Source organism: Urocitellus parryii, chromosome 15 (assembly GCF_045843805.1).
Source record: "Urocitellus parryii isolate mUroPar1 chromosome 15, mUroPar1.hap1, whole genome shotgun sequence".
In the NCBI taxonomy this organism is placed as follows: domain Eukaryota; kingdom Metazoa; phylum Chordata; class Mammalia; order Rodentia; family Sciuridae; genus Urocitellus; species Urocitellus parryii.
This window is the reverse complement of record NC_135545.1, coordinates 46,266,232-46,280,863: the sequence shown is the minus strand read 5'-3', so window position 1 is coordinate 46,280,863 and position 14,632 is coordinate 46,266,232. Positions and strand designations below refer to the sequence as shown.

Here is a 14,632-nt window from a genome sequence, read left to right as displayed (position 1 = left end):
AAATGCCTGTTTTAGAAGTTGCTCACCTCTTAGTAGGAGGATTGTTAAAAAGCATAGGTCATCTGGGATACCGATCTACTAACTAAAACAGCCCCCTTCCATCCTTTCTGGAAAAAGTCAGGAAATACATGTACAGTTTGATCAAAATGTTAGACAAATCAGAGGACTCCGTTTCCATCTCATTCCAGATAAAAAAGCACATTGGCAACCGTAAGAAACATTTATTAAGTGTTGTTTTCCCGTCGTATCTCATGACCCTGATAGCAAGCCTGTGTCACTGATATTTTCTGGGTGAAGCCAAGAAAGCTCAGAGAAAGTCCCATTCAACGTCATGCTGCTATGAGATGCGGACCCAGATCCACCTAGCTCAAGTTTCTGAGCTCTTGAACTCTACATTCCGCTGTCTACTTCTATCTGTGATATTTTGGGATGCTTATCCCTGGAATTTGAGCCATGAGACTTGGAAAGAAAGGAAGTCCCTCCTAAGCCAGTTTCAACTCCATGTGTGCGGCCGAGTTAGGAGCCTTACCTGATCTTTCAGCTCCTTGGCAGTGCTCAATTCTCCATTAAGCTTTAGCATTTTCTGAGCTTTGTTTTAAACCTGGAAAAGTCCAAGTGTTTAAGATGGAAAAAATATAAATGAGTCTAACCCTTTAACAGTTTTCTCTGCTGGATCTATGCCCTCAGCAGGGGGTTTGGAAAAATTTTCCTAACCAGTTAGCAGTACTTACTTTCCTATCCATCTGTTTGTGTTTTTAAAAGTGTGTTAAAACCTTCACCAGGGAGATAGGACCATTTTTTTTTAAAAAAAATCTTTCCCAGAATTATCACTACTTGGTGGACTAAATAGTTTCCGAATTCACCCTTCTTGAGAAGCGGAAACACTGTATGTAACTTGTTTTCTAGATTTCTAAGTATTCTAAGGCTCGGATAGAGTTGACATCAAACACACAGGAGGTGCGTGACCCAGCTTCATTCTCGAAAGAATTCTGGAGATAAGTACTTTGACTCTCCTTAATTTACAGAGGAGGAAGTTAAGGCCCAGAAAGGCTAAGTGATTTACTCAAGGTCACACAGTCTCTCCTACTACTCTGAAAAGATCTCCCATTTATTTTATAATTGTTAATCTGAAATGTTGGATGATGGGAGGCTTTTGAAGCACCAACTTGCCATAATGCTGGTGCTTATAAAGTCAGGAAACTTTGTAAAGTGTTGAGAATTATCTAGATAAAAAGCCTCCAATGAAACCAAAGATTTTTGCACATGTATGTGTAAGTACAAGGTGATGCATTTGAGGTCATAATACACTAAACTTATTAAAATAATCGATTCACTATTTTAAACTCTAGAACTACAGGAAATTTCCACCCGGCACTTACCTGCAGAATAGTTCCAAGAATGAGAAGCTATCAAAATACTCATTCTTTATAATGAACCACATCCCCCCCTCCTAATATAAGCCAAGAGAAAGAAAGAATGCTGGCGATCCATGGAATTTAGAATGTATTATGGAGTTGTATTCTGATTTTCTGCATTGTGGGCCCTCCTAAGCCTTCAGCACAGAGATGCATTATGGGAATAATGATGTACATCAGGCTTACCTGATAGGGATAGGCTAGGTGATGTCGCAGTAACAAACAACCCCCAAATCCCAGTGGCTTAAAGCTATGAAGGTTGATTTTTCCCTCATGACACGTCCTTTATGAGTCATCTAGGGCTCTGCTCCACATTCTCCCTCTCTGCTCCTCATTGTCCTCAGCTGGTGGAACTTCTATTATCCAATATGTTGCCTGTTGCCATGGCAGCAGAAAGGGAACTTAGTGAATTCCATACTGGTTCTTAAAGTGGAAGTGAAACACTTTCCTTCTGCTCACACATTTCACTGGCCAAAAGAAATCACAAGGCCGTGCCTAACTTCCTTTGTCCTTCAAGAAAATATTGATGAATGTCAAACTAATTTCACACTAGGCAAGTGAAAAGACTGAAAATAGTGTGGCATAAGGGGATAATCAACAGGGCTCTAGCAAAGCGTGGACACCTCTGGTACCCAATAGGAAGAGTGTCCTTTAGGAAGGCCCTCAGCTCTCTGAGCCTTTTTTTTCCCTGCCTCTGGAAACTGGTCTTTCCTGGCTTTAAAGCTTATCAATTCAGTGTTCTAACATGACGGACATCTTTCTTCTGTAGGAACTCTAAACTCAGCCTGAGTATTATAGGAAAGTTGTGATGAAACAAATGTATCCTTGAGGAGATATTTCTCTATAGGCAGACCCACTGGATAGTCAGCGGATGATTCCTAAGTCAAATCTGTCCAAACACACACACACACACACACACACACACACACACACACACAGAGGATTTTCTAGATTGTAATGGCTTCATCCACTAAACACAGCTACCAATGCAAGGGTCAAGAGCATTTCAAAGGAAAAGTGGAAGACACAGGTTCTGATGTTTGAATGAAAACATACCAGATTTTACTAAAGTAAAATAAAGTCAGAGGAAAAACAGCTGAATTTTGTTCCAGGAGGGTATATTCCCTTCCCCACCCACCCACCCTACATGAGCCTTGGTCCGCGGCCCAGGAAGACATTCCTCCAGGACCCTGGTGTGCTTGGGTATCACATGCACTGTCTCAGGACCTCTGTCTCAGGACCTCTGCTCTTACACGCGTCTTACCAAAATTCTAGGCTTTGCCTTGGAAAGGAGACAGGTTGCGAGAATCTTGCTCACTCTTTTGGTGTTGATCAAAGTGCCTCTGCCCCTGGATTGCTAAAGCTATGTGGGATCTATCATTTCCTCCACTTTTACTGCGTCTTATAGATCTTACCAGGGTCTAAATCTCTTGCTCATATTTCAATTCCCCTATCCCTTCTTTTTCCCAGCTCGGAGGATCATTGTATGGTTTTGGGGAGAGGAAGGATAAAGGCACAACTGAACCAGGTCAGTGAAACACAAGCTGAGCAGGTCAGGATGGGCAAGCACAGAGAGGGTTTCACAAAGGCCACAGTCCTGCATGGCGACATTGGCTCTCTCCCCAAGGAACTGCTGGCCTTCGAACAACATGGTCTATTCCTTTTCCTTTTTGATCTGGATAGAAGAATATCAAGCCTCTGTTTTTCGTTATTTAAAACATGTTTCAGGGTTTCAGGGAAAGAGATGCTGTTTATTTAAAGTTGAAACTACCCTCAGAGGCTAATCAAAACTAACTTAGATTTACCTATGGCAGTTTTCTTCAATGTTCTACTTCCTCCTAATAAAAAAGTGTGATAATCCCAGAGATTGCTTGCTTATTCATTCATTCATTCATTCATTCATTCATTCATTCATTCTACTTGTACATGAGAGCAGAATGCATTTCAATTCATTGTGCACAAATGAAGTGCAATGATTCAATTCTCTGTACACGATGTAGAGAAGCACCACTCATGCAATCATACATGTACCTAGTGTAATGACATCCATCTCATTCCACCACCTTTCCTACCCTTATAGCCCTTCCCACCCTCCCCTTTGCCCTTTCCAAAGTTCCTCCATTCTTCCCATCACTGCCCCCCCCCCATATATCAGCATCCACTAATCAGAGAAAATATTCAGCTTTTAGTTTTTTGGGACTCATTTAGTTACTTCATTTATCGTAATATTCTCCAAATCCATCCATTTACTTGCAAATGCCATAACTTTATTCTCTTTTAAAACTGAGTAATCTTCCATTGTTTCTTTATCCATTCATCTATTCATGGGCATCTAGGTTGGTTCCACAGTTTAGCTATTGTGAATTGAGCTGTATAAACACTGATGAGGCTGTGTCACTGTAGTAGGCTGTTTTTAACTCCTTTGGGTATAAACTGAGGAGTGGGATAACTGGGTCAAGTGGTGGTTCCATTCCAAGTTTTCTGAGGAATCTCCATACTGCTTTCCAAAGTGGTTGCACCAATTTACAGTCCCACCAGCAATGTATGAGTGTGCCTTTCCCCCCATGTCCTCACCAACACTTATTATTGCTTGTATTCTTGATAACTGCCATTCTGACTGGGGTGAGATGAAATCTTAGAGTAGTTTTGATTTGCATTTCTCTGATTTACTAAAGATGTTGAACGCTTTTTCACACACTTGTCGATCGCCTGTATATCTTCTCCAGAACTCTTAATTATTGACATGATGAAAGATCGCCAACATTTCCTTTATTTTTAAAGATATGTGAGCACCATGGATGGCTCAAGATGCTCCTGGTATGATACCTTTTCTTTTATACTTGGGATGTATGGATGGAGCTATGGTATGTGGAGCCTGGCAGAAAGAAAATCCACCTATTTGGATCAAAACCAATCTCTGAAAGAGAAATTCCCTGTTCTTGTGGGGCATGCCTGTTGGGGGAGGTGGTAGGAGGGTCTGGGGTCCTGCATAGTAACAGAGAATAGGAACTTGAGGTCACCAACTGGGTCATAGTCCAAACCCAGGACTGAGGTGCTTCTGGAAAGAAAGAAGGGCTGGTTGAGTCTCCCCAGAAAAAGACTTTGGGATGAAAGAAGAAATGAGGGGCCTGGAGGAACACAAAAGAGGTTCCAGGATTGGTCAGACTCACCATCCTAAGTGAAAATGTCTTCCTGGGCTCTCTCGCTTGGTACCTCTCACAGAAGCTGCTAATGGCCTGTTTTAATATCCATTCTCTTACCTTCCTTAGTAACAGACCCCTAATATATTGGAGGGTCCGTGTACTCATCTAGACTACACCCCCAGCCCCTTTTGCAGCTAGGTATGGTGATATGTTTAAGTTTTGGTCAGGGAGATAGAAGGAATTTTGTGAGGAAATCTTAAAGGGGGATGAGGCACAGATTTTTGTTCCTTTCCCCCTTCCTAAGCCTGCAGTGCTCATTTAATGCCTGGTGCTTCAGAAGCCATTTGGAACACAAGTTGATGCTCAAAGAGGAGCCCAGGCCCCTAATAATGTAGAACTACTGTGTTCACCTGGAGCAGTTTCTATCTCGTTGAGTCACTGTTATTTCAGTTTCATGCAGATGAATTACATGCAAATAAGCCAAGTACCCTCAAAGAGACCTCTTTACCATTCACTCCCCATTCCTAGCACCTCCACTAGCTGCAAAATGCACAATAGACTGTACATTTTGAAAATCTGATTTTTGGCATGGACCAATGCTTTGTTTTTACTATGGATGTAGGTGATTTGCTTTTCTCTCCAGAAGTGGTCTATTCAGGTGAAATAACAGGAATATACAGAATTTTGGAAATGATTTTAGATTTCCAGAAAAGTTGCCAAGATAGTACAGAGAGTTATTATATATCCCTTTCTTTGTTTCCCCAAATGTTAGCATCTTTCATAAAAGGACAAGGAACAGAAGAAGTTAACTTGGATCCAAAACTATTTAAAAAAACCCCTACAGACTTTGTTAGAATGCCACAAGTTTTACTATTGATGTCTTTTTCTTTTTTTCCTGATCTAGGATCCAATTCAGAATCCCACAATGCACTCAGTCGGGGTCGGTCTTCATCTCTTTAGACTCCTCTAATCTGTGATGGTTCTTCATGTTTTCCTTGTCTTCCATGACCTGGACAGTTTTGAAGAATACTAGCCAGTTATCTTAAAAGTACGACTTTGAATTTGGACGAGCCTTCTGTGTTCTTATGCTATTCATTTGGGGCAGGTGTATCATCTGCCCCCTTAGTGAATCATACTAGGGGATACCTGATGTCAATATATTATTGTCACTGGTGACATTAACCTTGGGTCACTGGGTTATTTGGTGTCCACTGGGTTAATAATAAAAGTTACTATTTTCCTCATTATAATTAATAAATACTTTGGGGGAAGATACTTTAAGAGTATATAAATATCCTGTTATTCCTTGAATTTTAGCAAGGTGGATTTTGCCTGCAAAAATTATGACTATGACATCCCAATGATGATTTCCTAGTTCTCTTATTCCTTTTACATTTGTTCATGGAATTCTTCTGGAAGGAAGAGTTGCTCCCTTTCCTCATTTAATCATTGGTTCATATCAGCAAGACCTCATGGATATCCATTTTAATGTTTGGGCTACATTGTAGCACGGCTCTTTCTGTGGTTTCCCAGTTGTCCCAACTTTGGCTGTTGGGAGCTCTGTCATGTTGGTTCCTGGGTCCTTTCTACAAGCCCCCACCCCTTTGGGGGCATTTCTGCACAATGTCCTCCAGACTCTCTTACATTGTCCTGTCCCAGCCATTTCTTCATGGAGCCAGGGATCACGTTTTGATTCAAATCCTGTGACAGTGGACAGGTTAACTTTTTGGAGTCTCAGTTTCCTCGCTTGGAAACAACTGCAATAAAAATACTTACTTGACAGGGTTATAATGAGAATTAAATAAATAACACATGCATAACATGGGTCATCTTTTAACATTTTTAGTGGGCATTTTTATTCTTTGCCTTCTTGCGGGTGGATTTTGCTTCTTGAGCTGCACTCAGCTGCCTTCTGTCTACTGTGCAACAAAACTCTGGTCTTGAGAAAGAATTTTCCAGTTTTCAAAAATCTTCTCTCCTCCTCCTCTTTGACTCCTTCTCCTTGGCTTCAAAGAGTTCAGTAAAATGCCAAGAGCTTTTGGAGGTGATATTAGAAACTGGCATTCTCCTTGGTGCCTGCTCTCCAGCAGCACAAGGGTTAAATACTTTGTGATAACTTCAGCACTGAACTGCCAAGTCTCCTGCGTTCAGCTCAGCAATCAAACTGCATAACCTAATAGAGCCCCTGGTGCTACGGGAAACACAAGACACTGATTTATATTTTAATATCAGTAATTTCCACAAGAGCAACATTTCTGAGTGTCATTTTACAATTTCTGTCAAATGCCAGCTCAGTTTTTCTTAATTCTGTTTATTGTGTCTGAATTTGCAACCTCATCGGCAATGCAGATTCTTGGCTCCCAGGAGAGAACATTTCCATCTCTCTCTGCAATGGGATGGATGGGGCAGAAATGGGCCTATAAAAGAATTGGAAATGTAAATGAAGTACTGTTTATTAAGAACAGTTATCGAGTACTTTTAGTTAAAAGAAAAAAAGAAAAGAATGATCCTGAACAAACTTTGAAAAAAAAAAAAGAGAGAGAGACAAACAAAAGGAGGATTTGGGATCTGAACTGAAAATTTCCCTTGCAGAAGGAAGAACTGTGTACACTGCAAGAAATTGAGAAGAGGGACTGATTTGGGGGCTATGCGGCCACGTTTGCTGTAAGATTGCTGCTGTGGCCATTAACCCTGCAGTGGGTTGTAAAGTGCTTGGGGATCTTTCAGGATCAAAGGTGCACAGCTACATAAATGCCAGATGTTGCCATTAAGGAGGAGCCTGGTTCTCTCCTGTACTCTTTGAACATCTAATAAAAGAACAAAGCTGGTGTTGCTGGCACCAAACCACCTCTCGAGTGCTTAAGGGCTTGGAGTGCTTCCCCAGGCTGCGGGCTGCAGATGCAGACCCTCCTGGGCCTGGGGTCTTCCTCTAGTTCCCTATCAATCTGCAGCTCCAGTTTCTGCATGGGTCCTTTCCCAGAGGGCTTCTGAGCAACTTCCTGTAAAAGCTCAACATGATGCTCTTCTTCGGGGCCTAAAACTTAGCTCTGCTTAGAGACCATCTCTTCCTCAGTTGTTACAGAAAGCCAGGCCCTGGCCACATTCAGGGCCCTTCCCAAATGGGAGTGTTGTTATTCTCCATGAACCTTTCTTTCTCCAAAGCCACTGCTCCTGTAGGTCATCTGGAACCCAAAGCCACTTGTTTGGCCCCTGGTTGGTGTGAAGACCTCCTGCATCTCATCTCGGTGTCCTTCAGTTTCCTACCCTCTAAATCCAACATCATGTCTCATTGCCCAACCTCGGGCAGAAGCCGTGTTGAGTTTCTCAGTGGAGCTATCGACCACATTGACTGCAGCTGCGGCAACGTGTTTCTCCCCATCCAAAAGGGTAAAAATAACAGGAACAAGTTGTCGGAAATGAAATTTCAATTCATCCACGCCCTTTCTACACTTCTGCTGCGACTCCCAAGCAGGGATCGATAGTGTTTAGACAGCCAAGGAGATTTTTTCCCCTCTTAAAGCACCAGATCAATAGTAAAAAAAAAAAAAAAAAAAAAAAATCCTCCTTCCCTCTGTATGTGTTGTAGTAAATGTGAACAAATCAGAGGCCTTCGGCTAAACGGATTGACTGAAGACGGCAGCCGTCCGGAGCTTTGTAACTAAGAGCGCATCAACTGCACAGGTGGTGACCAGGGAGGACGTCCTGGTGCTCCCACGGTTCCGGTAACAAGGAGACTTCAAAGGGAATTTCTGTCCCTAAAATGAATGGAAGAAACAAAAAGATTCCTGTGCGTTGCAGCATCCGGGCGTGACTTTTTAAGAGAATTATAAAATACTCGACAAGGACTGCTGACCATCACGGAAGTGTTTTATTGGAAGACAGCTCTGACTGTGGGATCTCTTCTCTTCCTTCCCACTCTGTGGATTGCTTTTTTTATGTGTGCACATATGTAAAATTCTTAACCATCTCATTTTCTAATTGTTTCACAAGTTTTCCTCCCAGAATACTGTCCACCTTCCAAATATCTCCTCTTAGGAAAGTTTGGAATCCTGCATCTCTAGATTATCTGTTATTTCTCTGACTTACATGTTTTCCTCTTTTGCAACCCTGGATGTTCTGTGAAGCCTGTTTTTGCTCCTCTCCTTAATCCCATTATTCATGTGAGAGAGGAATTAGGTCAAAACTCAATTCTGATTTTCCTCAAATGATTTGCCCATGAACAGCCTTCTTCTTCCATTATGAAAAACTTCTTATATTTTATTGTGCCTTTTTCTTTCCACTGGAGATATATTAAAGAATACAGTGTGCAGATAGTCACATGGATTAGACTGATTTCCAAATTTGGGCTTTTTGTTATGAGAACTGGAGAACTATTAGATGGTAGCCCCGGCTATGGAATGAGAAACTCAAGACCTTTAAAGTGGGCTGCTATAAAGCAGATCCTCAATGTTATTTGGAAAAACTAATCTGGGGATTCAAAAGACTGTTGTGTAGCTGGTCCTCCTTTATGGGGTTAAAAAATTCTCCAAGTTGCAAAACCCAAAGGTGAAGTGGTGAGAACATATTAATGCCAACCTTCACCATAAAAGACCTGTTATTCTTACTAATGATTGTCTTGCTAACTTCTAAAATGAATTGCGATTATATTTGAAACAAAGCCCTGGCTAAATCTGGTGTAGAAGTATATTAAAAAGCTAGCATATTAACATGTGTTAGCTTTATTAATATATGGTATTCAGCATACTACAGGGACACAGCCACATCAATGTTTATAGCAGCTAAACTGTGGAACCAACCTAGGTGCCCTTCAATAGATGAATGGATAAAGAAATTGTTATATATATATATATATATATATATATATATATATATATATATATACACACACACACACACACACACACACATACATACATACATATGTATACATACAGTGGAATATTACTCAGCATTCAAAGATAATAAAATTATGGCATTTGCAAGTGAATGGATGGAGTGGGAGAACATCATGCTAAGTGAAGTAAGCCAATCCCTAAAAATCAAAGGCCAAATGTTTTTTTCTCTGATAAGTGGATGCTGATCCATGGGATGAATGGAGGAACTTTGGAAAGGATAAAGGGGAGGGAAGGGAAGGGAAGTGGGCCTGGGGGTAGGAAAGATGGTGGAATAAGATGGACATTGTTACCCTAGGTACATGTATGATTGCACAAATGGTGTGACTCTACTTTGTGTACAACCAGAGAAGTGAAAAATTGTGCTCCATTTGTGTACTCTGAATTGAAGTGTATCCTGCTGTTATGTATAACTAATTAGAACAAATGAATTAATTAATTTACAAAAAGAGAAAAAAAAATATGCTCTCTAATATAGATTTACTTAAATACAGGTTTGTAATTATAGACAATAGAAGTGATTCTCACCGATTGCACTGTGGACAGAAGCTTGTCTTGGAGCAGCTTCCTGCCATATAGGAGCCCTTAGTTCAAACGAGACCTGTCCTCTCCTCCTGGTCACTGGCATATCTCCAGCATAGGAGAAAGGGAGATGCCCTTCAGGCACTTCCCAAATCAAGAGATTAGGTGATAGCAGGAAATGTCCCTCTCAATGGCTGTTTCCAACCATGGAAAAAGAGAAACTGAGACTAAAACTATTCATTTATTCAGAAATTCATAAATACTGAGAACCCAGAGTACACTAGCCAGGCAGAAGTGTACAATGACAGATATAACTAGGAGAATATTGGCACCATGTATAAAATAGCCCACTTTCCTCCTGTAGGCAGCCTTGGGCCGAGGGCTGCTTGATCACTGGTAGCCCCTCCCTCACTGATGGTTCTAATTATCATTTTTAAAGCTGAAGCAGTTGAATATTTAATGCATTCATGAGTCCCAAATGTGAAAAGGCATTGGCTGGGTTTGCAATTGCTCCTCACATCCACGGTTTCCTCCTCTGCCCTTGGCTCGGGACCCCTGAGGTGGATGTTGTGCTGTAGCACCCTGCTGTCTTGTCCTCTGGCCTCTGTTGTTTGGGCCAATCAGAGCACCAGCAGGTGGTGGTAGGGGGGGGAGAACTGTAGGCTGTTTGCCTGTGTGCCCTCAACTCCTGCCCTGGCAGTCCCCAGCAGTGACTGAGACTGCCCCTCTCAGGGTCCTCTCTGTGCAGTTTCTCCATTAGGCTTTTTAAGTCTGTTCTCCTCTGGCCCCTGAGGCCTGGAGGTCATCAAGGCTGCCCCTGGGCCCTACGTGACACCCTGTAGCTTCCCTCTAGCATGCCCACACCTTTGTGAGATATTCCACAAATCACTCAGCTTGAGCATGCCATCTACTTCCTGTCCAGATCCTGATTAATAAGGTAAATGGTGGAGAGTCTCATTAGCAATTGTATTCATTTCCTAGGGATGCTGCAACAAAACAGGTGGCTAAAAACAACAGAAATATATTGTCTCGGAGGTTGTGATCAAGGTTCAGCAGGTGTGGTTCCTTTGGGCTGTGACAGAGTCAGATCCAGTGGTGTAGTATGTCGTCCCCCTCCCACCCTCCTTGTGGTGGTTTGCTAAAACTGTTGGCCTTACTTGGCACCTCCGCCCATCACTCCTGTCTTTGCCTTCATATTTACATGGCGTTCTCCCTGTGTGCACGCCTGTCTCCAAATTATGCCTGGTATAAGGACATCAGTCCTACTCCAGTATGATCGCATCTTAATTAATTGTGGTTGCAAGTGGCCCATTTCCAGATAAGGTCATTCTCAGGTACTGAGGTTAAGACTTTGATAGGTGAATTTGCAGGAGACACAATTCAATTCATAACAGCAGTGAAATAGGCTCATAAGAGGAATATCTTCTCTTATGCATTAAGAATCTTTCCTGATCTCTCCTTGCTATTTGCTCGTATCTCCCCTCCTCTACCCTCCTGTTTTATTCAGCCTTTTACTGCGGTGACTAAAAGACCCGACCAGAACAATTGTAGAGAAGAAACAATTTATTTGGGGCGCAGGGTTTCCGTGGTCTCCGTCCATAGAAGCAAATTCATTCCTCAGGGCTCCAGGGGGGGCAGAACTCAGAGGAGTGTGGCAGAGGGAAGCAGCTCACATGGTCAGGAAGCAGAGAAAGAGAGAGACTCCACTCCCTAGATACAAAATATAGACTCATAGCCAAGATCCCCATGACCCACTTCCTCCAGCCACACCTTACCTGCCTCTAGTTCTCTCTGAATTAATCCTATCAGGGATCAATTCACTGATTAGGGTAATGCTATCACCTAATCATTTCTCTTTCAAACCTTGCAGCGTCTCACATGTGAACTCTTGGGGGACACCTTACATCCAAACCATAACACCTCTACTCCTCTCGCCACTTGTGTTCATGAATGGCTTGTTTACATTGGCTGTTTTTTGATAGTTTCTCTCTCAACTTCTTCCCACTTTACCTGGAAACCTTTACCCCAGCGACATCAACTCTGATAGGTCAAGATCAAACTTTTGTTGTCAGAGCCAATGGGCTTTTTTTTTTTTTTTTTTTTTTGTATTTAACAAATTTGGCACAGTGGCTACTTCTAGAATTATTTTCTAAAAACACTTCCTCCTCCTAGAAACACTGTCCTGAGACCCTCTCCCTGTTTTCCTCCTATCAGGAGTTCCTGATCTGTAGATACCTCTCTGCCTTCTAGGAGGCTCTATTAGATGGTTCCACAGATTTCTGTAATTCAACCTCTAAAAGTAAATCCATAATCCTCTTCTCGAAGCTTGTTTCTCCTCCTGTGTCACTTAATTTAATAAATACACAACATTTATTTTGTATCAGATATATTCTGAGCACATCAGTGTTAACTATCATAGGTGTGACACATCTATGACACAGCTACTCTGGTTATATTCATCATGGATAAGAAACTCACACACAGGGAGGTTAAGTAACTTGTCCCGGACTTTATAGTAGTATGTGATAAAAGACGAATTGAAACCAGGCAGCCCAAGTCAGGAGTGGTACCCATAACCACCACTGAAAGGCATCCCCACCCATACCATTTGTTCAAGCCCCTCAATCTGAGCGCCATCTTGATTTCTCTCTCCTCCACCCCCAGTACCTTTATTCCACCACTCCCCAAGTCCTATCAATTGTATCTCCTAAATAAATCTTTTATTCACTTGCCTCATCCTCAGTGCCGTCTCTATTCTTCTAGCAACCAGAGAAACTCTGATCAGATCATTCCCTTGATTACAACTTTTCAGTAATAAAGTTCTGATGAAGGTGGGGTAAAATGGCGGCAGGAGGCCTTCTTTTATCTATGTGCCCTTTTCTGGCCCTTCTCCTTGACCTTCTTCACCCTCCCCACCCTTCTCTACTGAATAGAGTTTGGTGTTTAAGACACACCCCAGTCTTTGGTGGTGCTGCTTCAGCTGCCAAGAGTCACCCCTGCCCCATCTCCCCGGTCTCTAGGCTAACTCCAGCTGCTCCCTCAAGGACTCAGGGGAAGTATCATTTCCTCTACAAAGTCACCTCTGGCTCCCCAGGCCTGGGTTCTTCTTCCAAGCACACGGTCCCATCCTGCTCCTCGAACCGCCATCCCATGGCAGCCATCGCACTAAATTAGAACTGTGGGTATCCTTGTCTGAGTTTCTCTCTAGACTACAGACTCCACAGACCAAGGGCTTCTATTTTTCTTGTTTACCCTTTTATCTCAAATGAATAGACAAGCGTCTGGCAAGTAGTAGATAGATACCCACTCCTATTTATCGAAAGAATGAAGAACCAATGAACCAATTCATAGTAAGAAATCGACATAGAAACTGGGGATCTCTTAGTCTACATGGCCAGCATGCTTTCTCTTCAAAGCTAGATCAACATGAGAAATCAACTGGAACTATAAGAGCAGGAGAGGCAGGGTTAGGAAGAGCCTCAGACACTGGGATTTGGAGTGTGGGATTTTTCTAGAAGTAATAGGGAGCCCTGGAAGGTTTCTGAACTTGGGAGGATCACAGATTTGAGGCCAGCTTCAGCAATTTAGTGAGGCCCTAAGCAATTTAGTGAGACCCTGGTTCAAAATTAAAAATAAAAAAAAGTTCTGGGGATGTAGCTCAGTGGTAAAGTGACCCTGGTTTCAACCCCCAGTACCAAAAAAAAAAAAAAGAAAAAAGAAAAAAAATGTTGCTTCAGTCAGTTGGGTGAGGTGGCACTTGCTTGTAATCCCAGTGACTCTGCAGGCTGAGGCAGGAGGATTGCAACTTCGAGGCCACCCTGGACAATTTAGCAACTTAATGAAACCCTATCTCAAAATTAAAAAAATTAGAAGAGTTGGGGATGTGACTTAGTGGTAAAGTGCACCTGGGTTCAATCCCCAGCTCCAATAAATAAATAAATAAACAAAAAAGAAACAAGTAAATAAGTAAATAGCCAATTGATGAGCGCAATAGGTAATAAATCAATTTCTTTAATTTGTCACTATAATAGTATACTGTTATATCCAAATAGATAAACACATCCAGTGGAAGGTCATTAGGCACTGAAAAAAAAGCAAGCAAACAAGGAAACAAACAAAGGCACTTAATTTTTGAATATTTCCTAAATGAAGACTGAAGGGGAGTGAGATTTAAAATCATCTTTGGGACAATGCTGTCCTTCTAAATGACTCCTTTTCTTTAATCACTGAGTGGGTTTACATATGAGGTCTGCTACATTGGGCTCCAAGAACCGTCTGTTTTCACTTGGTTGGGTTGAAGTAGTCGGAAGTACTAGTCCAGCAGTCAGGACTTGCAAACCTTTTTGGTCTGAGCAATTGCTATTGTATTAGGATCCACCCTGTGCCCTATAGGATTTCTTTTGCCAAAAGTCCCCTGTAACCTTGAAGGTCAAGATGAGATGAAGGTAGGGCTGATTCTGGAGTAGAGAACTCTTACGGACCTCTTGATGTCTGGAAGTCTTTCTCCTTGTGGCCGTTCCTCAGCAATCAGGTTGTGGAAGGAGAGTGAGGTGGTTACATATGGGGGCCGCTATTGTTATGTTGGAAAATACTTTTTGATGAACAGTCATTTCCTTCCACTGCCGGAGGGTGTTGATAATGAGCAAATTACCTTTTTACT

At 42.1% G+C, this 14,632-nt stretch overlaps 1 protein-coding gene across 1 annotated transcript in view; it reads right to left on the bottom strand.

Annotated features, from left to right (window-relative positions):
* Nucleotides 1–580, bottom strand: part of Pmfbp1 (polyamine modulated factor 1 binding protein 1) — a 50,133-nt gene extending 49,553 nt beyond the window's left edge. Inside the window, exon 1 of the mRNA XM_026399220.2 lies at nucleotides 530–580. Within this exon, the coding sequence (XP_026255005.1) occupies nucleotides 530–580 (51 nt within the window). The remainder of the gene's footprint in view (nucleotides 1–529) is intronic.
* Between the last annotated feature and the right edge of the window lie 14,052 nt (nucleotides 581–14,632).